General features: G+C 41.3%; 1 protein-coding gene across 7 annotated transcripts in view; it reads right to left on the bottom strand.

Annotated features, from left to right (window-relative positions):
• LOC122563582 (coiled-coil domain-containing protein 171-like) overlaps nt 1–27,119 on the bottom strand; it is a 268,787-nt gene that overhangs the window by 113,373 nt on the left and 128,295 nt on the right. For all 7 annotated transcript variants that reach the window (XM_043717497.1, XM_043717514.1, XM_043717527.1 and 4 more), the window contains one exon: nt 21,796–21,984. In XM_043717497.1, the coding sequence (XP_043573432.1) occupies nt 21,796–21,984 (189 nt within the window). The remainder of the gene's footprint in view (nt 1–21,795; nt 21,985–27,119) is intronic.

Genomic DNA, 27,119 nt, shown 5'->3' with positions numbered 1-27,119 from the left:
TCCTTATTAAATCATTGTGCAGGAGGGCTATTGTGTGGTTATATGGGAAAATATCTAATTTGAGAATGACAGATTTACCCCTCTATGTCCTCAATTATGACAGCTAGTTATTAAACAACAATGCTCCTACATAATGCAAACCTGATCAGTTCAGTCAGTGGACTCTTAGGGTCATCCATATAGAGTAACTTGGTTTCTGACTCTCCAATACAATAATATAATTTTTGGAATGTCATCAATCCCAAAGAAGATTACTTACGAACAAAGCAGATGGGACAATGAAAGTGATCAATACTCAGTCTGATTTGATAGTCTAAATGAATAACCTGTAAGTTGAGACAAAAACAGAAGTTGCTGGAAAAGCTTAGCTGGTCTGGCAGCATCTGTGAAGAGAAATCAGAGTTAACGATTTGGGTCTAGTGACCCTTCCTCAGAACTGCCAGCTTTTCCAGCAACTTCTGTTTTTGTTTCCATTTACCACATCCACATTACTTCAGTTTTTATTTATTAACCTGTAGATAGCTTACACTGTCTCCTTTGCAGCACATTTCACAATATTACCCCTACACCGAGGACAAAGAATAAAGACAATTACAGCATAGGAACTGGCCCTTCAGGCCGATCCAGATCCTCTATCTCAGCCTGTTGCCTATTTTCTAATGCTCTGTATCCTTCTACTCCCTACTCATTCATCTATCTGTCTAGATATATCTTAAATGATACTATCATACCTGACTCGACCACTTCTGCTAGCAACGCGTTCCAGGTACCCACCTGCATAAAGGACTTTCCACACATATCTCCCTTAAACTTTCCCCACTCACTCTGATCTTGTGACCACTAGTAACCCAGTCTGGGAAAAAGCTTCTTGCTATCCACCTTGTCTATACCTCTCATGATTTTGTAGACCTAAATCAGGTCCGTCCTCAACCTTCATCTTTCTAATGAAAATAATCCTAATCTACTCAACCTCTCTTCATAGCTAGTGCCCTCCATACCAGGCAACATCCTGGTGAACCTCCTTGGCACCCTCTCCAAACATCCACATCCTTTTGGTAATGTGGCGACCAGAACTGTATGCAGTATTCCAAATGTGGTTGAACCAATGTCTTATACAATTGTAACATGACCTGCCAACTCTTGTACTCAATATCCCATCCAATGAAGGATAGCATGCCTTATGTCTTCCTGACCACTCTATTGACCTGTTTTGTCACCTTCAAGGAACAATGGACCTAAGCAACCAGATCTCTCTGTACATCAATTTTCCCCACAACTTTTCTATTTACTGTATAGTTCAGTCTTGAATCGGATCTTCCAAAATGCATCACCTTGCATTTGACAGGATTGAACAGCATTTGCCATTTCTCTGCCAAACTGTCCAATCTATCCAAATTGTAGTATTCTCTGACAATCCCCTTCAATATCTGCTATTCCACAAATCTTAGTGTCATCTGCAAACTTGCTAATCAGACCACCAATACCTTTCACCAAATTATTTATGTATATCACAAACAACAGTGGTCCCAGCACGAATCACTGTGGAACACCATGGGTCACAGTTCTCCATTTTTAGAAATTCCCTTCCACTACTACAGCCAGTTCTTTACCCATCCAGCTAGTACATCATGGACACCATGCAACTTCACTTTCTCTATCATAAGGAACCTTATCAAATGCCTTACTGATGTCTATGTGTAGGACATCTACAGCCTTTCCCTCATGAATGAATTTTGTCACTTTCTCAAAGAATTTTATTAAGTTCATAAGACATGACCTTCCCTGCACAAAACCATATTGCCTATCATTGATAAGCCCATTTTCTTCCATATGGGAATAGATCCTATCCCTCAGTATCTTCTCCAGCAGCTTCCCTACCACTGACATCAGGCTCACTGGTCTATAATTACCTGAATGATCCCTGCTACTCTTCTTAAGCAAGGGGACAACATTAGCAATTCTCTAGTCCTCCAGGACCTCATCCGTGTTCAAGGATACTGCAGAGATATCTTTAAGGCCCCAGCTATTTCCTCTTTCGCTTCTCTCAGTAACCTGGGATCGATCCCATCTGGGCCTGGGGACTTGTCTACCTTAATGCCTTTTAGAATACCCAACACTTCCTCCCTCCTTATGCTGACTTGCCCTAGAGTAATCAAACTTCAATCCCTAACCTCAACATCTGTCATGTCTCTCTCCTTGGTGAATACCGATGCAAAGTACTCATTACGAATCTCACCCACTTTCTCTGGCTCCACGCATAACTTTCCACCTTTGTCCTTGAGTGGGCCAACCCTTTCTCCAGTTACCCTTTTGCTCCTTATGTATGAATAAAAGGCTTTGGGATTTTCCTTAACCGCTGTCTGCCAAAGATATCTCATGACCCCTTTCAGCCGTCTTAATTCTTAATTTTAGATTGGTCCTACCTTCCGGATATTCTTCCAAAGCTTCGTCTGTCTTCAGTTGCCTAGACCTTATGAATGCCTCTTTTTTCCTCTTAGCTAGTCTCACAATTTAACCAGTCATTGATGGTTCCCTATTTCTATCCCTCATTTTCACAGGAACATGTCTCTCCTACACTCTAATCAACCTCTCTTTAAAAACCTCCCACATACCAAATATGGATTTACCTTCAAACAGCTGCTCCCAAATTACATTCCCAAGCTCCTGCCAAATTTTGATATAGTCGGCCTTCCCCCAATTGAGTACTTTTCCTTTAGGATCACTCTCATCTTTGTCCATGAGTATTCTAAAATGTACGGAATTGTGATCACTATTCCCAAAGTAATCCCCTACTGAAACTTCAACCAACTGGCCGGGCTCAATCCCCAACACCAGGTCCAGTACGGCCCCTTCCTGAGCTGGACTGTTTACATACTGCTCTAGAAAACCCACCTGGATGTTCGTTACAAATTCTGCTCCATCTAGACCTCTAACATTAAGTGAATCCCAATCAATGCTGGGAAAATTAAAATCTCCTATCACCACCACCCTGTTGCTCCATAATCTGTTTACAGATTTGTACCTCTATTTCAAGCTCACAATTGGGAGGCCTGTAGTGCAGCCCCAACATTGTTACTGCATACTTCCTATTTCTGAGCTCTGCCCAGATTGCCTCAGTGTTCGAATCTTCCATAGTGCCATCCTTCAACACAGCTGGGATATCCTCTCTGACCAGTAATGCAACTCCTCCACCCCTTTTACCTCTCTCTCTATCCTGCCCGAAGCATTAATATCCTGGGCTATTTAGTTGCCAATCATGCTCTTCCCTCAACTAAGTCTCAGTAATAGCAATAACATCATACTCCCAGGTACTAATCCAAACACTAATTTCATTTGTCTTACCTACTACACTTCATGCATTAAAACAAATGCACCTCAGACTACCAGTCCCTTTGTATTCATCATCTGCTCCCTACCTATTCTTCCCCTTGGTCACGCTGACTTCATTATCAACTTCCTTACAGGCTTTAGTTACTACCTCCTCATTTGTTTCCCATCCCTGTGCCACATTAGTTTAAACCCTCCCCAACAGCATTAACAAAAGCACCCCAAGACATTGGTTCCTGTCCATCCCAGGTGTAGACCGTCAAATTTGTAATAGCCCCACCTCCCCCAGAACTGTCCCAATGTCCCAAAAATCCGAACCCCCTCCCTCCAGGACTCTCTCTCAAGTCACACATTCATCCTGGCTTTTCTTTCATTTCTACTCTGACTAGCATGTGGCAATGGTAGCAATCCTGAGATTACTACCTCTGAGGTCCTACTTTTTAACTTGGCTCCTAACCCCCATACATTTTGTTTGCAGGCCCTCATTCTGTTTTTTACCTATATCATTGCTGCCCAAATGCACCATGACAACTGGCTTCACACCCCTGCTTCAGAATGTACTGCAGCTGATCTGAGACATTCCTGACCCATGTACCTGGGAGGCAACATACCATTCGGGAGTCTCGTTTTCGACCACAGAACAGCCTATCTACTCCCCTTACAATTGAATCCACTATGACTATAGCCCTTTCACTCTTTTTCCCCACCCTTCTGTCCAGCAGAGCCAGCCACGGTGCCACGAACCTAGCTACTGCTGCTTTCCTCTGGTGAGTCTTCTCCCCCAACAGTATCCAAAATGGCATATCTGTTTTGGAGGGAGATGTACCGCAGGGGACACCTGCATTCCTTCCTGCTCTTTCTCTGCATTTTGGTCACCCATTCCCTTTCTCCCTCAGTAATCCTAAAACGCAGTGTGACTAATTCACTAAACGTACTAGCCACGACCCCCGCAGCATCATGTATGCTCCAAAGTGAGTCCATCCACAGCTCCAGAGCCAATATGCAATGTAACAAGAGCTGCAGCTAGACATACTTCCTGCACATGAAGGAGTCAGGGACATCAGCCACGTCCCTGAGCTCCCACATTGAACAAGGAGAGCATATTACAGGTCTGAGATCTCCTGCCATTTTAATCTTAAGCTTAACTTAGTCTTAACTTAGATAAATGGAAAAGGAAAGAAACGGTTTTACCAAGCAAACGATAAAAAAAACTAGAAAAAAGCCTTCCCTTATCTACAGACCACAGAGTCTTTTTTGTTTGGTTAGAGGAAGGGGACAGGTGGGAGACACTGCACATGTAGTGTCTCAGGTTCAGCCGCTGCCAAAATATATCGGTTCACTCACCTTCCCAGAGCGCAATTCGACTGTTGCCCCAGAGCTCCTAGTTCTCACTGCTTCCTCTGCTGCAAATGAACGCTGCTGACGCTCAAGGTAAGTCCTTTTAAGAGGAAAAATTTACCTCCCTGGCAGCCGCCTGGTCCATGCCCATAACAGATACCAATGTATCCGTACCCATAACAGATAATCCATGGGAACTTGAATTAGTATTAGATACTGAATTGTTGTAAAGGTGGATTTTTCTTCCTGTCTACTCTTCTTCACAGCCTGCTTCCTGAAAGAGTTCCATTTCCTTCTCCAAGTTTCTTTGTTTCTGTCACATCTGTTCAGATAAAGCTAATTTCTACAATGGCCCTTCAGACACAACTTTTTTCCTCAATTACCCACTTTGCACGATAGGGCCCTCAGCCATGTTTAACCATTTCTCGCACTTCTGCCTTTTCCCATCCACTTCCTCCCAGGGACACAACAGGGTTCTCATTATCCTCACTTTCTATACCACAAGCCCCTTCACTGAAAGAATCATCCTCTAATAATGCACAACATCCAGAAATGACGCCACCACCAAACCGATCTTCTACTCCCGGCATTCTAGAGAACACATTTCCTCTGAGGTACCTTGGTCCATTCTTCCTTCACCTCGTTTCTCCTTTCATCTTCACAGCAACTTTCCAGGAGATCACAGAAGATGGAATACTTGTCCTTTTACCTCCTTCCCACTTCTTTATCCAAGGCTCAAAACAGTCATACAGTCAGAAAGAGGTACAGCACAGAAACAGACCCTTCAGACCAACTCGTCCATCCTAACCTAATCTAGTCCCATTTGCCAGCAATTGGCCCATATCCGTCTCAAGCCTTCCCAATCATATACCCATCCTGATGCCTTATAAATGCTGTAATTGTACCAGCCTCCACCACTTCCTCTAGTAGCTCATTCCATACATGCACCACCCTCTGCGTGAAAATGTTGCCCCTTAGGTCTCTTTTATATCTTTCCCCTCTCACTCTAAACCTATGCCCTCTAGTTCTGGACTCCCCGACCCCAGGGAAAAGACCTTGTCTATTTATCCTATCCATTCCCCTCGTGATTTTATAAACATCTATAAGGTCACCCCTCAGCCTCTGACGCTCAAGGGGAAACAGCCCCAGCCTATTCAGCCTCTCCCTGTAGCTAAAATCCTCCAACCCCGGCAACATCCTTTTAAATCTTTTCTGAACCCTTTCAAGTTTCACAACATCCTTCCGATAGGAAGATGACCAGAATTGCAAGCAATATTCCAAAAGTGGCCTAACCAATGTCCGGTACAGCCGCAACATGTCCTTTCAACTCCTATACTCAATGCCATGACCAATAAAGGAAAGCATACCAAATGTCTTCTTCACTATCCTATCTACCTGCAACTCCACTTTCAAGGAATTATAAACCTGCACTCCAAGGTCTCTTTGTTCAGCAACACTCCCTAGGACCTTACCATTAAGTGTGTAAGTTCTACTCTGATTTGTTTTTCCATAATGCAGCACCTTACATTTATCTTAATTAAACTTCATCTACCACTCCTCAGCCCATTGGCCCATTTGTCCAAGATCCTGTTGTACTCTGAGGTATCCATCTTCACTGTCTATTACACCTCCAAACTTACTAACTATACCTCTTCTGTTCACATCCAAATCATTTATATAATTGACAAAAAGTAGTGGACCCAGTACCAATCCTTGTGGCACACCACTGGTCACAGGCCTCCAGTCTGAAAAGCAACCCTCCACCACCACCCTCTGTCTTCTACCATCAAGCCAGTTCTGTATCCAAATGGCTAGTTCTTGTACGCACTTAACACATTTCTCTCCATCTAAACCCTTAACACTATGGCAGGCCCAATCTATGTTTGGAAAGTTAAAATCCCCTACCATAACCACCCTATTATTCTTACAAATAACTGATATCTCCTTACAAAGTTGTTTTTCCATTTCCCGCTGACTATTAAAGGGGGAAATAAGGTGATCATCCCTTTCTTATTTGTCAGTTCCACCCAAATAACCTCCCTGGATGTAGTCCCAGGAATATCCTCCCTCAGTACAGCAGTTATGCTCCTTATCAAAAACGCCACTTTCCCTCAATTCTTGCTCCTCTTTCTATCCTTCCTAGAGTATTTGTGTCCTGGAACATTAAGCTGCCAGTCCTGTCCATCCTTGACCCATGTCTCTGTAATTGCTATGATATCCCAGTTCCTTGTTCATAACCTGAGTTCATCTGCCTTCCCTGTTAGGTCTTTGCATTGAAATACATGCAATTTAATTCATCAGACCTACCTTGTTCTCTGCTTTGTTTCTTCCTGCCCTGACTATTTGACTTGCTCCTTTTCCCAACTGTACCAGTCTCAGTTTCATCTCTTTCCTCCTTCTTGGTAATGCAGCAGTACTTGTTATTAGTCTAGTTTACTGCAATGCAGTCCCTGCTACATTTGGAAAATGAACATCAGACTGGTTTAGCACCTTCAGGACATCTCCACTGTCTCCACAAACATGACCCATATTTTCCAGTTGGTTGCTTTTTCAATACATCATCATCCTGCTCTCATGCTCATACCTCTGTCCTCTGTCAGCCGCAGGGTTCCAGTGAATAGTGATCCAGGAGAAGATCCTTGTGTGATGTCAATGGCTGCAACAGTGGATGAAGACTACAGCAGTTGGGGGTTCCCCAGTTGTCAACATTTCCTTATTATCAGAACAGGATCTACCTTCTGTCAAGGACTGTGTCTACTGACATACAACAGCATTTCCATATTAAAAGACATCCCACCTGGAGGAGCTGAGCCACCCTCAGACACAACCTAAGCTGTGAGGTGATCTACAAGGTTTGAGAGTTCTGCAAGTCCCTAGCTTCAGACCAGCATGTAGGTGGTGGAGTTTGACTTGGGATAGGAACAGGAGAGCAGTCCTCCCCTCTGCTCACCTCACCCCATGGGGAAGGAGCTAGAAAAGGTGGTCTAAAGATAGTCTACTGCATCACCAGCCTGGCTAGAAACTGCATCCAGCCTGCTCTTCTACCTGCAGTCTGAAAACCAAACCAAACCAATCTTAGAGCCTGGAATGCATAAACTCTCATGAACAAGGAGCAGATCAATTGTCCAGAATGAAGAACTGTCCTTGTTACCCATGAACTCAGGCACTTCAACATTGAGGTCAGCAGGATCAAAGAGCAGGGGAAGGGCAGCTGAGGGAAAAACTTGGTGGTTACGTCTTCGTCTGGAGAGGAAAACCCAATGAACAACCTGGGACACACGGAATTGGATTTGCTATTCGGAATGAACTCATCAATCGAGTCTCAGATCTCCCTGGTGGCATCAGCAATCATCTCATGAATCTCCATCTACAAAGCTAGCAGACAGTGGCCCTGAGTGATTATGCTCCAAATGGTGATGACATAGTTGAGTCCAAAGGAGATTTCTTTTCCACCGTACGCACCAACATCCCCAATGAAGGTAAAAGTATCCTCCTTGCAGTCTTCAATGCCAGGGTTGGAAAGTATGCCCAACTCTAGAAAGGAACTATAGGAAAAGAAGGAATTGGGAATTGCAATACCAGTGGGATTATCCTGCTCAACAAATGTGTGGAACACCAGTTGGTCATCACCAACAGATTGTTCCGCTAAAAGACAAGTTCAAGACTTCTTGGAGGCAACCACAATCAAAACGCTGGCCGATGATCGACTATGTCCTCATTCAATTCTGAGACCAAAATGCTGTCCTGATTACTAAAGCAATAACCAAGGTAGCCAACTGCTGGACAGACCACCAACTCATCTGCTCCTCAATGTCCATCAATTGCTGCCAAAAGAAGCTGAAGGTGAATGAACAGGTTAGAAAAAAGCTCACCATTGTGTAGCTTCAAGAGCCAAGCAGGCCACTAAACTCCCAACAATGTCTTCACCAAAATCCCTAAAGAGTTCATTTAACTGGAGTGGAGGAAATCTGGGAAGAGCTGAAGATAGTTATGATCTCATGCTGTGCAGATACTATTGGGTACAAGACCAAAAATTACCAAGACTGGTTTGACACAAATGACCGTATCATCCAAGACCTCATGGAAAAGAAGGGAAAAGCTCTCCGTGCCTAGCAAAATAACATCACCAGCGAGGCAAAGATGAGAACTCATCAAAATAGCAGGAGCTGCTCCTCCTTACTGACAAGCATGACACCCGAGATTTCTTCAGCATTACAAAAGCAATATACGTGTACAACAAATGTGGCCCCAAATCAACACAGTGTAAGGATGGCACCATTTTGAGTGACAGAGAAAATATCAGCCTTCAATGTAGAGAACATTTCAAAGAACTTCTAAACCGTGATACAACTGTCGATAAGCATATGTTTGAGGAAATCCCCCAATTCCCATCAAAGATGATCCTGGATTACTATCCAGCGTGGCAGAAGTTGAAGCCTCTATTGGACACATGGAGAATGGAAAGGCCATAGGAGTAGACAGAATTGCAGCAGTGATTTTCAAGACCCATTATTTCCATCAACTGTTCCTCAACATCTGGGACAATGAAGATATCCCTGTGATCTCAGGGATATTTCTATCACCATTGACTTCATGAAGGGAGACATAGTGTATTGTGGGAACTAGCAAGGAATCTTCCTACTATTGATCATGGGGAGACCATTGCCCAAATCTTCACTAGGTACCTTCTCCTAGAAATCCTTTCTGTAAGCCAGCATGGCTTCTAAGTAAGCTGTGGAAGTATTCACATGGTTTTCACTGCTCAGCAACTCCAAAGGAAATCTCAGGAACAACACCAACCACTCTACATGGCCTTCATTGATCTGACCAATGATTTTAACACAGTCAATCCTGAAGTGCTGTGGAAGATCCTGTCAAAGGCACGCTGTCCAGGGAAATTCATTTACATCCATGTCATTCCATGACAAGATATTGGTGATGGTGATCACTAATAGTAATATGACAGAATCTGAGAAGATCAAGATGGGGTCAAGTTGGAATGTTTCGTCACCAGCACTCCCAATTCTCCTACCTTTTCCCCATCTTCATCACCACCATTCTTCATCTTGTCAAGAACAAACGTCCCAGTGAAGTATCTACAGTACCTACAGAAAGGTTTTCAATCTCAGCCAGTTGAAATCCAAGCTTATGGAGCTTCACTATGCGATGAAAATGTCATCGCTCTGCTCTCTCAGAAGAGAATCTTCAAGCCTCACTTAATGCTTTCACAAATGTATAACAAATAATTGGTCTCAGCCTAAACCTCAAGAAGACGCAAATCCTTTACTAACCCAGCCTATGTCATTTTCTGGTCAGTATCCATTAATATCAATGGAGCAATTCTCCCAAACATGGAACATTTCTCCTACCTGGAAAGGATCTTATCTAAGACTGACATTGAAGCGGAAATTCAATAGTGCATCCGATCTGTCCGCCTCTGTCTAAGGAAGAGAATCTTGGACAATCTAAGACATCCGTGCTGATATCAAATTCCTTATGTATAAGGCAGTTATCCTTTCATCTCTTCTTTATGGCTCTGAAACTTGGGACAACATATACATGCCACCTTAAGACATTTGGGGAGTACTATCAATGCTGTTTGAGATGGAATCTCTGTTTCAGCTGGGAGAACAAGCATACTATCATCAGTGCCCTTCAAGCAGCGAACAGCATCGAGGTTGTGATAATCCAAAACCAATTCTGCTGGGTTGGCCATGCCTAAGTTCTAGTACCAAGTAAATCTTTTTCACCCAGCTCAAGGAAGACATTGAAATGGCAGGAGGACAAAGGAAGTGTTTCAAAGACTCCCTGAAGACTTCGGTCATGAAATGCAACATAGATGTCAATGCATCGGATACCCTCATTCAAAAGAAACCAACCTAAAGGGAATTCCAAAATATGAGGCGTCACACTTCTTCAAAAACACTCAGCACCAGCAGAAATTCAGGAAGGGAACCAGAGAAAGGAATGCCAACAATCTCAAGGCCAAGGATGAACTCTATCTTCTAGAAATACCTGCCAGATGTGTACTTGGAGAAGTGGCTCTAGGATGGGGATCATCAGCCACACAACGGCCCACAGACCCTATGACCAATGACATGGAATTTCCTAGATGGGCAGTCATACCTCTTAATGAGTTATTGCCAATGATAACGACCATGCTCATCAATTCTCTTTGCTTTCTGTTTAAAAAATACAATTAAGTTATTAAGATACACCTTTTAACCAAACAATGCTGCTTTTCGTCATGTATATAAATTATTTGGAGGTGAACAGAGGAGGTATGGTTAGTAAGTTTGCAGATAACAGCAAAATTGGAGGTGTAGTGGACAGCGAAGAAGATTACCGAGAGAACAATGGGATCTTGATAAAGTGAGACAATGGGCCAAGCTGTGCAGGTGGGTATAATTTAGAGAAATGTGAGATGGTGTATTTTGGAAAGGCAAATCGAGGCAGGAGTTATCGACTTAATGGTAAGGCTCTGGGTACTGTTGCTGAATAAAGAGACCTTGAACTGCAGGTTCATAGTTCCTTGTAATTGGAGTTGCATGTAGACAGGATTGTGAATGAGGCGTTTTGAATACTTTCCTTTATTCATCAGTGCATTGAGTATAGGAATTGGGAGGTCATGTTGCGGCTGTACAGGACATTGGTTAGGCCATTTTTGGAATACTGTGTCCAGTTCTGGTCTCCCTGCTTCAGGAAGGATGTTGTGAAACTTTAAACAGTTCAGAAAACATTTACAAGGATGTTGCCAGGGTTGGCGGACTTAAGCTATAGGCAAAGCCTGAGTAGGCTAGGGTTATTTTCCCTGGAGCATTGGAGGCCGACAGGTGACCTTACAAAAGGTTTATATCAGGAGGAGCATGGATAGGGTGAATAAACAAAGTCTTTTCCCTGGGGTAGGGAAGTCCAAAACCAGAGGGCACAGGTTTAAGGTGAGGGGGAACGATTTGAAAGGGACCCAAGGAGCAACATTTTCACACAGAGGGTGTTATGTGTATGGAATGAGCTGCCAGAGGAAATGGTGGAGGCAGGTACAATTCCAACATTTAAACAGCAAATGAATGGGTATATCAATAGGAAGGGTTCAGAGGGATATGGGCCAAATTTTGGCAATGGCACAAGATTTATTTAGGATATCTGGTTTACATGTATGAGTTGGACCAAAAGGTTTGTTTCCATGCTACACAACTCTATGATTCTGATAACTATTCCTGATTACTCTGTGCCTTTCTAAGTAACAATTCACCCTAATTCTCAATATTGATTCTAGTAATTTGGTTACCACTGAAGACTATAATTACTGTATCCTTCGCAACCATTTTGACTAAAGGTACATTGTTAGCAGACCTCTATTCCTCTGATAGCTGAACTGCACTAGTGAGGCTTGGAAAATGATCCTAATAGGATCATCTAGCATTTCGTTGCTGGTTTCCATTAATAGCTTAGGATACAGTCCATCTGGCTCTCGTGATTTATTCACTAACAATGATATCAACTCCCCCCAGTACAGGTACAAAATCCTGTAACCGAAATTCTGAAATCCGAAAAGCTCCGAAACCAGAAGTTTTCTTGTGGTGTGTGGAGCGTCAATCATATCTATCTAACAAGGTTTGTTTGGGGGGGGGGGGGGGAGAGGGGCGAAGTCCACACCCACTTGACCCACCACTTGACAGTGTGGCCCAGCACTGGCAGGGGTCAATTATATTTTTTTTCATTGTGTTTAATTTCACTGTGAAACTGCAGATACACCTATATGGAACAATAATAAAAAGAAAAGGAAGCATCTAACATTAAGAAAGTGGATTTATTGTAGAAGCTTGATCGTGGTGTGTCTGTGCAGCGTCTTGCTAAAGAATATTGTATCGAAACTACCACTGTATACGATTTAAAGAAACAGAAAGACAAGTTACTGAAGTTTTATGGTAACAGTGATGACCATAAACTAATGGAAAATCGGAAAACACTGCACAGTGCAAAAAATGAAGATCTTAACCATGTGTTGATGGAGTGGATTCAACAGCAAAGAAGTGAACGTATGCCACTGGCTTGTTGGTCATGAAACAAACTAGAGTAGATCATAAAGAACTGAACATTCAAGGCAAGTGTCAATATTCAGAAAGTTGGCTGCAGTAATTTAAGAAGCGTAATGGTGTAAAATATCTGAAAATCTATGGTGAAAAGGCTTCTGCTGACCATGAAGTAGCTGAAAATTATATTGACGAATTTGCCAAGATAATATCTGATGAAAGCCTTAGTCCTGAACAAATTTACAATGCTGATGAAACAGCTCCCTACTGAAGCTACGTCCCTAGAAAAACATTAACAACGGCAGATGAGCGAACACCAACAGTTTTAAGGATACTAAGGACAAGTTAACTATTCTGCAAGAACACACAAGGTTAAGTTGGCAGTGATTAGAAAAAGCAAATATCGAAGATGTCTGAAAGGTGTACACAATTTACCTCTGCATTATTAAGCAAACAAGAAAGCATGGGTAACCAGACATTTTTTTTTCGACTGGTTCAGTAACCACTTTGTACCAGTGGCATGAGCTCATTGCAGGCAAGCTGGACTGGAAGAAAACTGGGAGAAAGTGAGGACTGCAGATGCTGGAGATCAGAGCTTAAAAATGTGTTGCTGGAAAAGCACAACAGGTCAGGCAGCATCAAAGGAACAGGAGAATCGACATTTTGGGCATAAGCCCTTCTTCAGGAATGAGGAGGGTGTGCCAAGCAGGCTAAGATAAAAGGTAGGGAGGAGGGACTTGGGGGAGGGGCGTAGGGAATACGATAGGTGGAAGGGGGTTGAGGTGAGGGTGATAGGCCAGAGAGGTCGGGAAGAAGATTGCAGGTCAAGAAGGCGGTGCTGAGTCCGAGGGTTGGGACTGAGATAAGGTGAGGTGAGGGGAAATGAGGGAGCTGGAGAAATCTGCATTCATCCCTTGTGGTTGGAGGGTTCCTAGGCGGAAGATGAAGCGCTCTTCCTCCAGGCGACGTGTTGCCATGGTCTGGCCTTTCTTAGCTTTACAACAGTGCCATACTATAGCCAGTTAATAGGTGTGAGGGAGTGGTCCAAGGTGATCAGTATTCAATTTTACTAACTCTTCCTTAAACTCCTTGCTGAGAATCAGATTGCAGAATTGCAGATGTCACTCCTAATCCTGCTATTTCTTGCCATATCCACCACCTTGATTCCAAACATGCTAATCATGTTTTGTAATCTAGGTAGCTGTGGGAGTCAGTCGGTTTATAGTAAACATCCGTGTTGAGTCGGTCGTCCGAGATAGAAATGGAGAGGTCTAGGAAGGGGAGGGAGGTGTCGGAGACAGTCCAGGTACACCTCCTCCCACCCTGCCCCCTGTAAAAACGCCATCCCATACTCCCAATTCCTTCGCCGCATCTGCTCCAAGGAGGACCAATTCTAATACCAAACAACCCAGATGGCCTCCTTCTTCAAAGACCGCAATTTCCCCTCAGACGTGGTTGATGATGCTCTCCACCGCATCCTGCTCCTCCACCCTTGAACCCGCCCCTCCAATCGCCACCAGGACAGAATCCCACTGGTCCTCACCTATCACCCTACCAACCTCCAGATACATCATATCATCCTTCGTCATTTCCGCCACCTCCAAATTTGAGGTCGGGGTGGAAGGTGTTAGTAAAGTGGATGAACTGTTCAACCTCCTCGTGGGATCACGAGGTAGCACCAATACAGTCATCGATGTAGCGGAGGAAAAGGTGGGGGGTGGTGCCAGTGTAGCTACGGAAGATGGATTGTTCCACATATCCAACGAAGAGGCAGGCATAGCTGGGCCCATGTAAAATTTTATTGTTCCTGGACAACTGCTCCACAAATCCCCCTGCCAAACTTATTGTGAAAATAATGTTTTTGGCATTTAGTTGCCCCCTAATGTGACAACTGTAATACAGTCTTGTGACCAAAGAATTTTATGCTTAGTGAAGAGTAAGTATAAAGACTATTTTTTAAACTGTATGCTTGCTGCTCTCAACAAACAGGTAGGAATTCAAGACTTTCTGAAAGAATTTATTGTTAAGGATGCCATTTACACAGTTGCTCATGCTTGGAAGGATGTTGATAAATCAACATTAACAAATGCTTGGCACAGACTGTGGCCTACAACGATGTTTAATGTAAATGAACCTACAGATGAAGACTTTGAAGGATTTTGTGATACTGAAGAGAAAAAGATGATAGCAAACCTTGTAACTTATGCACAAAGTTTATTGGACAAAAGTGTAAATAAATTATACGAAGCTGACATCGAAGAAATGCTGAACATTGACAATGATGCACCTGTCATGCATTCCTTGGGTGATGGGAAAATTGCTGAAATGGTATTAAATACAGGTAAGAGTGAGGATAGTAGTGATGATGGTGCTGACTTTGTGAACATGGTTGAAAAAAGTCCCCATAGGCGATAAGGTGAAAATGTGTGATCAGTTAATTGCTGGCCTTGAACAACGTTCATTAATCAATGACCAAGAGATTATGGCAATTTACTCAATTATAGAGTCATAGAGATGTACAGTATGGAAACAGACCCTTCGGTCCAACCTGTCCAGGCCGACCAGATATCCCAACCCAATCTAGTCCCACCTGCCAGCACTCGGCCCATATCCCTCCAAACATTTCCTATGCTACTTCAAATGCCTCTTAAATGTTGCAATTGTACCAGCCTCGACCACATCCTCTGGCAGCACATTCCATACACGTACTACTCTCTGTGTGAAAAAGTTGCCCCTTAGGTCTCTTTTATATCTTTCCCGTCTCACCCTAAACCTACGCCCTCTAGTTCTGGACCCCCCCACCCCAGGGAAAAGACTTTGTCTGTTTATCCAATCCATGCACCTCATAATTTTGTAAACCTCTATAAGGTCATCCCTCAGCCTCTGACGCTCCAGGGAAAACAGCCCCAGCCTGGTCAGCCCCTCTCTGTAGCTCAAATCCTCCAACCCTGGCAACATCCTTGTAAATCTTTTCTGAACGCTTTCAAGTTTCACAACATCTTTCCAATAGGAAGGAGACCAGAATTGCACGCAATATTCCAACAGTGGCCTAACCAATATCCTGTACAGCTGCAACATGACCTCCCAACTTATTACTTAGGCAGAAACCTATGTTAATGAGACAGCTGACACTTGAAGAAGTCTTTAAAAACGTCGCCTGCCATAGTGTTGAAACCATGTATGTTTAAGTTTTACTAAATGTTTCTCTTGGAACGTTTTTTTCTGGAAATAAAATGACATTGAGTATTTATGGTCTATGTATTCATTTATCAGTACATTACACTATAAATAAACTGTAGTAGTGTTCCTAGCCTTTATCTACCCCACTTATCATGAGTCTACGTTTTTGCTGCAGTATTGATGTTTGATTGCAGGGTGCTGCCCTGGACCCTACAGGGGGGCGCTACATTTGTTCCAAAATCCCCAAAATTCTGAATTCTGAAAAACAGCTGGCCCCAACAATTTTGGATAAAGGATCATATATCTGTACTTGCTCTTGCATTTTCTTCATATTTCACAATATTTCACACTCCCTCTCAAGAGAAAGTCTGCATCATCGCACTCCTTTGTAAAGACAAAGACAAAATATTCATAATAAACACTTCCCAGATCTTCTGTCAAAGTTCCATGAACATTCTGATTAATCCAACCCCTTTCACACTCTTGCTCTTAATGTTCTGATAAAACATCTTTAGATATGTCTTGATTTTATTTGCCAATTTTTTTCATGTTCTCTCTTTGCTTTCTTTTTTCAATTCTCCACTGTACTTTCATTACTCCACAAAGCTTCCTAAAGTATTACTTCATTTTTATGATAGTAATTGACGCATTTTTTCTGCTTTACATTAGCATGTTTGCTATTGAGTAACCAGTGGGCTCTAGATTTGATAGTACCAACCACTTTCTTGTGGGGCCATGTCTGCACTGCACCCATAATATCTCACTTTTGAATGCCTCCCATGCTTTGTCACCGACTTTCCTCAAGTAGCTGTAATCATTGGTCTGATGTGAGATCATCCATCAGCTGTATGAAGTTTTCCTCCCCCTAACATGGAGCTTCTACTCCTGTTCTATATTATTCCCGTTCCATAATGATACTAAATCTCATTCTATTAGGATCACTATCTGCAAAATGGCCACCCACTGCTACTTCATCCATTTGCCCAGCTTCATTTCCTACAATTCTATAATTGTGTTGTCTCTCATTGGGCCTGATACATGCTGGCTGAAAAAAAAAATTATCTTGAATGCAGTTCAAGAATTTTGTGCCATCTATGTCTTCCACACTGTTCGCATTGCAATTGATAATTATTCCCAACTACTACTGCCATGTTCTTTTTGCATTTAGAAATTTGTCAACATATTTTGCCCCCTAACCCTTCTACTATTTGGACATTTATAGTACAATTCTAGCAGTGTGCCTGCCCCAGTTTTGCTTCTGAATTCAATCCAAATGGCCTCATTCAGTGCTTTATTTAGTACAACCTTTCCTCCTCACAGCTATATTTTTTTGAAGTCTCCTTCTCAATGTTGTCTGACAATTTTTTCTCCAGGGAGGGCGAGTTGCCAACCTTGTCCCTATTTCAGCCAAGTTTCTGTTAACGCACTGATATAATTCTGCCGCATTCTGTACCCTCACCTTATCAAAATTTATTCATTGTATTTCTTGCAAATACAGATATATTATCTAATAGTGTGAATTTTATGAACGGTGCATTTTTTTTAACCTCTGCTTCCTCAGAATCACTTGTTAAGTTTCCTCCTTTCATTCTGTGCTCTGAATTTTCCCTCAGGTTTTCACCCCTTTGTTAATTTGGTTTAAGTTGTCCCCAACAGCAGTCGCAAAACTCCCAGCAAGTATATTTATTCCAGTACTGCTCAAGTGGAGAAAACCAGTTTGTATAACTCATATCATTCCAGAATTGGTCCAATGTCCCATAAATCTGATGCCCACTCTCTAAAACCAATTTTCCAGCCATGAGTTCAATCACTCAATTTTCATTTTTCTACATTCACTATTATGTGGGACTGGGACCAATCCAGAGACCATGGCTTCTGAGGTCCTGCCTTTCAATCTCCTAACTAGCTGCTCAAAGTTTGCTTCAGAATCAGATTCTCAGCCCTAACAAAGTCATTAGAACTAACGTGAAAAAGTACCTCTAACTGATCACCATGCTCCAAAACAAAGTCCTGTAGCTGCTTGGCAACGTCCTTTATCCTGGCATTGGACTCAAAGCATTAACTTTGTTTCTCTCTTGATAGATGCTGCCAGATTTGCCTAATTTCTCCAGCACTTGGTTTCTTTTCTTCCTGTCCTTTGCTTTCCTCTTTGCCTATAATGAGATTCCCTGTACTTATCCTTTATATGGCAAAACTATACTATATGCTGCCAGAGTCTGAAAAATTCCTTGCTGGTTATAGGATCCTTAATTAACCTACAAAGCCTAGTTGCAAATAGCAAAACAAAATCTAAATTCTCCCTTACAGTATAAGTGAAGAATGAAAGGAAAAAGAAAATCCAAGAATATAATGAATAATTTCATCTGGTTCAGAACAGAATTACTGCCAGTCAGATTCTCTGGAAAGTTTGAACAGGGATTATGTCAAAGGAAAATATGACTACATGCAGTGTATAAGAATGTTGAGCAACAGAATTATTTTTCTCATCATCTTCCAATTCAGGATTAAATGCTTCTGGATAAACTATTAGTTTTGGACAAGTTGTACAGTACTATTTGTCAGTGACCATGCAGTATTGTGTTCCCCATGATTCAGAATATCTATTGGCACAGGATAGATACTCAGAGCAGGGTATAAACAGGATAGCAAAAATAATCATGGATTGTAAGATTTAGAATCCTCATACGTGGCGGTAAGAACAACAAGGGGAAGAAGACTTTGGTGTTAATCTATAGGCTCCTGAACATGGCTATACTGAAAGACAAGATAATAAATCAGGAGATAAGGAGGGCATGTAAAAAGGTAGCAAGTTAATCATGGCTGACTTTAATCTTCATGTAGATTTGGATAGTTAAATTGGCAGAGGGAGCCACGAGGTACAATTCATAGAATATTCAGGATAGTTTTCTCGAACAATATGTTATAGATCTAACCAATGAACAGGCTATTCTAGATCTGGTTATATGTGATGAGGCAGGTTTAATAGATGATCTCAGAGTAAATGATCCCCCAGGAAATAGTAACCACAACATAATTGAACTTAACATTCAGTTTGAGAGTGAAAAACCTGGGTTTGAGACAATTGTGCTAAGCTTAAATAGAGACAATTATGAAAGAGTAGGGGCAGACTTAGCTGGAGTCAGCTAGGAAATCAGTTTAACTGTAAAAATGGTTGAAGAATGGCAGATATTTCAGAAAATAGTTCAAGACTCACAACAAAAATATATCCCTGTGAGAAAGAAGGATTCCAGAAAGGTGATAAGCAATCAACATTAACCAGGAAGGTTTAGGTTAGCATCAGGTTGAATGAAAAAAAAAATGTGGCAAAGATTAGTGGTAAACCAAAAGATTGGGAAAGTCTTAATGACTAACAAAAGGTGACCAAAATAATGAAGACAGAACATAAATGTTGAGGCCTAAGGGACAACTTTTTCACGCAGAGGGTGGTGCATGTATGGAATGAGCTGCCAGAGGAAGTGGTGGAGGCTGGTACAATTACAATATTTAAAAGGCATCTGCATGGGTATATGAATAGGAAAGGTTTGGAAGGATAGGGGTCAAATGCTGGCAAATGAAAATAAAACAACTATAATTAAAAGGAAAAGATACTGGAGAAAATAATGAAGATAAAAGCTAATGAGTCCCCTGGACCTGATGCGCTGCAACCTAGATATTAAGAGATGTATAGAGATAGCAGATGCACTGTATTAATTTTTCAAGAAGCGAATGGAAGTGAATGTACAATGTTATCGGCAATAGGTGGGAAGGCAAGTGGTGAGGATGATACAGAATAGCAGAACAGATTCGATGGGCCAAGTAGCCTACATCTGCCCCTACATCATATGGTCTTTTGGTTCAGCTGTTGTGTACCAGGAGTCATTGCTGTAATCTGATGCTGCAAGAGAATTGGTTTTTGGAGGACATTATATGAAAAGAATCCCTCAGAAAACCAGATATTGGATTAATTCATTGATGATTTACAATTGGTCAGGCATGGACTGTGGGGGAAAACATTTTGCGATTGAAGCTCGTTTTGGTATTTAACAAAGGAACTGTTGATTAAAAATGGAGTACTGAGCAGTGGCAAGATCCTTGTAGAATCCTGAGAAGTGCTAATTACTAGGCGAAGAGGTAGTTTAATTATCTGCACATCAATTGAGGATTCGGACTCTTGTACTTTTCCTTGAAATTTCTTCACAATTTCTTGTCTATCCCAAAAGCTCAAAGAATGTAGTGATAGACCTCTTTGACAGCATTTAAACGACTATTGTCAGAGGGCAGTTAAGAATCAGTTTTGGTGTAGGTCTGAAGTCACATAAAGTCCAGACTATGTAAGGATAGCAGGTTTCTTTCTTTGAAGGGCAAAGATAAGAAATAGAGTTTTTTACAGCGGTTCTAAAGAATTAAAATGTTAACTATTTCTTGACTGATGCCACCAGATCTGCTGAACTTCTGCTGTACTTTGCGCTTTATTTCCAATCTCCAGCATCTACAATGTTTTGTTTTTAATTTGTATTTTTACAGCTTATTTGACCATTTCAAGCTTAGTTATACTGATAATAGTCATAATTTGTTCATAAAAACCTGCTATTTTTAAAGCTGAACTTCAATTTGATTTGTGCTCAGGGTGTTCCACTCAGTGCACAGACCACACTTTCCAAGTCCAGTGACATAACCATTCTATAAACCAGCATTGCTTGTAACAGTGAGCTATTTTTCAATTAGAATTGTGAGAAACTATATTAGACGTTATGAGCCCCAGTAAAATATCCCCAGCCTAATTTTGAGTTAATACAGCAAGTTGTTCAGTTCCTGTCTGCCTTCTGATAGAAATTACAACAGAAAGATCTATCCTTCCCACGTTCATTTTCTGACAGAGTTGAGACTTTGTTATTGGAGCAACAGAAAACACTGGTGGGAGTGAAAAGGTGGAGCAACAATATGACTGGAAGAGAGAAGGCAAAATAATGCAGCTGCTGGAAGTCTAAAATGAAAAAAGGAAAGTAATGGAAACGTGCAGCTGGCAGCATTTGATGAGACGGAAACAGAGTTACTATTTCATAACCTTCCATTTGATAATGAAACATTCATTTTGATTTTCCCTTATCTGGAAGGAATGAGAAAGGTTGCAAGAAAGATAAACAATTGAGAAAATTAGCCATAGACAGAAACCCATCCCGTTCTCGTCACCTGAATAATTAAGTACTGTATCGCAAGGTCCTTGGGCAAACTTCTCAAACTGCCACCAATTAAGAACCTTAAGTGGTCAATTAAGATGCCACTTGGCAGGCAAGAAAGACAACTAGTTTTTCTGACTGGGGTAGCATGGCTAATTGCCTACCAGATTAGTTGGATGCCTCCAATTGCTCCAGTCTGTGGACTGGGGTATTTGGAGGAAAAGGATGGGGGCAAGAAGGTGACCTCTGAAATCCAGCCCACTGTCCTTGCTTCCAAACCTCAGACAAGTTTCCCCAAATCCCTCCCATAATAAATACTTCCAGCCATCAGATCCCCTAAGGAGTAGGCCTTGAACAGTTGACTCATAAGACCAGATGCTTTCTGCCTCTGAATGGGGATTTAGGATATCAGCACTGAGGTCTGATTTTCCAAGAAGCAGACACACCCTCACTTTGTCAGCTCTTAAATGAGTTGACAGATGAACAACTGTGTCATTTTCTTTCCAGCAGTGGGAGTAGGGTGCTGGCTGAGACCTAATATGTTTGCCCTCATACTTAAAAACGTTAACTCCAACTATTGCTCACTATCTACAGACCAGAGGACAAATTGGTGAGTTTAACATCAATTTTCAACTGTACATAAACAAGTGGGTGTACATATTGGAAACAAATTGAGGACAACTAAGGCAACTATTATTTATCTCCCTAAGTCATTGACAGTTTAATTATGCTGATATTACCTGTGCTCTTGAATGAATTTCCCCAAGGAGTCCAGTATAATGCTCCTCCAAGTCTGCCTTCTGTTTTTTCCAACTAGCCTCTCGTTCCTTCATCTGTTCGGTTAGTTTATTGAAGGTGGCTTCTTGGCTTTGCTGCAGTTGATGTATAGTTTCATCCTTATTTCGACAAATGTGCTCCAAGTATGACTCCTGTGATTTCCACAATTAAGATTTAGAACCATTTATCTAATATGCTGTGATCAGATCATAAATATAATTTTGATCCATAAACTTTTATTTGAAAGAAATGTACAGTTCACAGTTGAGTAATATCACGTCTAACTATTCCCCAAACAGCCAGATGTGAACATGTGCAAACCATTAGGAATGTTCTTTATAGATATAAATGCATACAGATTTCTAATATCAAATAACTAAATAAGCTTCACTTCATTTACACCGTGAAAATCGACAGGTGAAAATGAATAATGAATATGAAAGTAGTCATTCTTGGTCTGGAATGTAACATTCTAGCTTGCAACTTATATAGGATGCTGCAATATATTTACCAGGCTGACCTACAAAATAGCCCCATTTTCCCTGCTCCAGACATGATTTTGCATAAATTGTTTTCCATGTACAAGTCAACTTCTTTACAGCCATGACATGTTAAATACACATTAAATGATCAGCCCTAATCTTTCAACCAAAAAACTCACCTGACTTGCTAGAACCTTATAACTGGGCACAATGGATCAAGTGAGTGATACTGACTGTGTTGTGCAGATGTGTGAAAATTCAAGACATGCCTACTCTTTGTACTAATGTTAATGATATTTCAAAATGGCAACCACCCATAATGGCTGTTCACTTTTACACTAGGCCTATAAATAAATTTACTTTTACAGGATTAAAAAGCAATTTAGTACATGTATAATGCAGAATAGTGGATTACAATCAATTGCAGACTCTGACCAACGATAAGTTTCCAAACAATTTATAAAGCCTTTAGTCCTCAATTTAGAGTTTTTTTCTGTTGAAACAGCTTTGTGGTAAAGTAAAGACACCATTACCATGATGTCATTTTAATTTATTATTGTCCTTAAATACTGTCCTCTTATGCCTTTAAACCCTAGACTAATGGCAAATGCATTCAAGTATAACCCATGTGAGGGTAAGAAAATGCAACACTGCAAACAATGAATTGTTAGCAAATCTGCAGAAGCACACAACGGAAAGTACGGGAATTAGGAATTTGTGATTTTTAAGCACATTGTCACTGAATTACAAATTCATACAAATGTCACTTAGTTTAAGATATATAGAATTTAAGAGAAAGCAGATAAAGACTTGAATGATTTATTGTCACTTGTATTTTACATAGAATAATACAGTGAAGAGCTTCATCGCCACAGACATCATTTTGAATAGTTTGAAAATAAAAAGAACAATAAATAGCTGAAAGAGAGTCCATCTTCGTTCCACCGCCTCTGCCATGAATCCCGAGTCCTGAGCCAGCTCAGCAATGACACCTGCTCTATCACCTAACTTCCACCACCTCACTGCCACCTACACCAGACCCACCAATGTTAGAGTCACCATTCTTCGGGTGCCTTCTCTTTGTCACTGAGCCAACCTCGTTAATGCCGGGACCCCTGCTGGATCCCCCTCTCACTTTGAAACCCGGAGGCCCCGCCTCCGCTGCTGCAGTCATGCCGATAAGCAGGAGTCTCTGCTATGCGCCTACCACAACCAGTGGCTCAGCTGAAGCAACTGCCTCACCAATACCTGAAGTCCCTAGTTTGGGCCTATCATAACCAGGAGTCCCTGGCTCTGCTGCCAGGCTAGGCTACCACTGCCTCACCAAGAGTCCCCCTCCAGCCCTCTTCCATGATATCACCTTCTCCGCCACGGACAAAAAGGGGAAGGAAAGATGGGAGGAAGCGGCCAGAATGGAGCAGACGGGCACAGGAGCCTGGACACTGCCTACTTTGCCACCATCCCAGAATGATCAAAGAGAGCTTTACCTCCATCTTAGACAGATGCATTGAGTGCAGGAGTTGGAGCGTCATGTTATGGGTGTACAAGACATTGGTAAGGTCATATTTGGAATATTGCATACAATTCTGGTCGCCCAGCTATAGGAAAGATATTATCAAACTGGAAAGGGTACAAAAAAGAAAATGATTTACAAGGATGTTACTGAGACTGAAACATTTGAGTTAAAAGGAGAGGACAGATAGGTTGGGATTTCTTTCCCTAAGCATAGGGGGTTGAAGGGTGACTTTATAGAGATTTATAAAATCATGAGGGGCATCAATAAGGTGAATAGCCAAGGTCTTTTTCCCAGGGTAGGGGATCCAAAATTGGAGGACACAGTTTTAAGTTCAAGAGGGGATAGCTTTAAAAGTGATATGATGGGCAACTTTTTCCTACAGAGATTGGAGCATATATGGAACAAGCTGCCAGAGGAAATGGTAGACCTAGGTACAATTACAATATGTAAAAGACATTTGGACAGGTACATGGATAGGAAACGTTTAGAGGACTTTGGGTCAAATGCAGGAAAACGGGGCTAGTTCAGTTTAGAAAAACCTGGTTGTCATGGATGAATTGGGCCAAAGCACCTGTTTCCATGCTGCATATCTCTATGACAGATAAACAGAAGGGAATTAACACAATTCAGAACATCAAACTGCAAGGCCAGTCCTGGCCAGATTTAAGAAATACACAATACAATAGCTTTACATCTAAATAGACAAACAAGTATTTTAGTCTGATTACAAGTGCAAGCTGACAGCCAACTTATAAAATATGGAGAAAGTGAGGATTGCAGATGCTGGAGATCAGAGCTGAAAAATGTGTTGCTGGAAAAGCGCAGCAGGTCAGGCAGCATCGAAGGAGCAGGGGAATCGACGTTTCGGGCATAAGCCCTTCTTCAGGAAACTTATAAAATATGACAAGGTCATTTAAGGGAAAATGCTATTCATATCACTGGACCCTATCTCATTGAAGTGTAGTGTTTTAGTACTTTGTAACAAACACAGAATGGATAGTGTTGATACAAGTGGTTGAAAACAGGTCCTTTCCACTTTTAACAACATTCCACTATTTCAATATGCACATCAGCCGTGGTTCAATTAGTAATACCCTTGCCTCAGAGTCAGAAAATCATGGGTTTGAGCCCTTGTCCAACACATGAGCATTGAGGGAATGCTGGAGGTGTTGTCTTTCAGTTGAGTCATTAAACCAAGACCAAGCTGCCCAAAACATTGGTGGGCACACAAGATTCCATGGCACTATTTTGAAGAGCAGGGGAGTTATTGCCCGTTTTCTGGTCAATACACCTATACTCAGGAATCTAGTCATTTACAGAACAGTATCAAATTCATGTTAAGCAGATAATAGCAAATAATCAGCACATTTTACTTCTTCTAGGTTATGGCTATTTGCATATGAAGATTACGAAAATAGTTGACCTTTTCTTTCAGAGAACATACTCTGAAAACTACACCATTAAAAAAAAACAAGAAAAAAAACTCACTAAATAACAGATGAGTTGCATCTTTTGATTTGATAGCTTGAAAAGCAAATATCAAAGTGTAGACATGATTTTCATAAACCCTGCAAACACAAGAGTTAAAGGGACGAGGTCTCATTTACAAAACTTAAATTACAAATCAATTTGCTTATGTGTGGATAGCTTTAATCAGTCAGCACTAAAATTAAAACTGGGCTAAAACGCTCGCAAATAAACCTACTGCAGCATACTCTTTGCTTTTCGCCATCCCTATCTTGGCATTCTTTTCGCCTGCAGCTTAATAATCATTGTCGTTTTTGCCATGCAAGTATAAATTTTGACATTGACTTGTGAGGTTCTTTCAAATTCACACAGAATAACTTTGATTTTGCTGGTTAACTAGATTGATTAACAGTAATAATGAACATGATATACTAATTTAATTTTCCTGCTTACATTGCAATGTTCAAAGTAAATTAGGTATTTACTTAGCCCATTACTTAGCACTCACCTATATTTGTAATCCATATATGGTTACCAATGAGTGTGTGTGAATTAAATTATTGCATTTATCTCCCTTTCTGTCCACAAACACAGGTTTATTTAAATTTCTTTTCTGTCATGTTTGAAAAGGCTATTACGCATTTGTCCTAAAACTATGTACAGTTCTTTTTAAAAGCATTTTGCAGTAAATCCTTTGGGTTTAAAGCAGCAAGAAGATTATTCACGTATACAAATCCAGGAGCTGATTGTTGCAACATGCACAAAAGCATAGAAGGAAAAAAGTAAAAGGAAAAATAATTAGAATTAAGAAGAACTTAATACTAAGGCTATACACATAAATTCACACGATTTTTGTCTGTATCCAATCAACAGTATTTTCCATCAGACTTCAAATTGCAGTTGGCTGACATTTCAGAATTCCTTTTGAAGTTGATGAAGGTGCAGCAAGATAACTTTAGCAAACAGACATTGTCTATTTTTCCATTGAATGAAAATAATCAAGAGATTATACAAAGAGGTTGAGATGAGAGCCAAACTTAGTCAGCCTGGAAAATGGTTATGAAGTTAGCAGACCTTAGACTCTTAGCAGATTGATGTGAACAATAACTAGTTCCTTACCTGACAGAAATAATGGTAGAAATTGCAGATCACCGTGTAATATTGGTGGCGGCAAGTAGACCTAGAGCAGACTTGTGGTGGTTGGAGAGTGGGCTCAGCATGGACTCATGGTGGTGGAGTTGGAGAGGGTTTGGATCTTGGCAACTTCTGCACTGACGAGGTGGTCCTAGTGCTGACTCACAGCTGCTGCAGCAGAGGTGAGTTAGAGTACCTGGCAGCATCTGCTTCCAGCAAAGATTTGGGGAGGTGGAGGTTAGTTTGGGCCAATATGGTACCCGGTGGCATCTGTGGCATCTGCATTGGCAAGGTCCAGCGATTACTCACAGGCGAGGCTGTCGGTGAAGATGAGACAGTGCCGAAGAGTGGCAACTTTCATTCCAGTAGCAGCGGCATGGCAAAGGGACTCATGTTAGGTCGTCAGGCCTAGGGCCCATGACGGAGCACTTAACAAGAAGGACTGCAAAGTTTTCTTTATTTCTTTATTCTTCTGCCTTTATATTCTATGTTTTGGTTAATTTTTCTATGTTTTAAGATTGTGCTGGAGAGTGGTGACGTTATATCATATTTTTTACTGTAATTTGTAACAAATACACGTGACAATAAGTAAATCAAACCAAATCAAGAAATTGTCGAGAGGCCCAAGGATGATTGCACAGGTAACTTGTCCATTTAGTAGTCAAGTTCAATTCAAATATTTGTTTAT

This window comes from Chiloscyllium plagiosum, chromosome 2, assembly GCF_004010195.1.
Source record: "Chiloscyllium plagiosum isolate BGI_BamShark_2017 chromosome 2, ASM401019v2, whole genome shotgun sequence".
Taxonomy (NCBI): Eukaryota; Metazoa; Chordata; class Chondrichthyes; order Orectolobiformes; family Hemiscylliidae; genus Chiloscyllium; species Chiloscyllium plagiosum.
The sequence above is the reverse complement of the archived record's forward strand: the minus strand, read 5'-3'. Positions and strand labels throughout refer to the sequence as shown.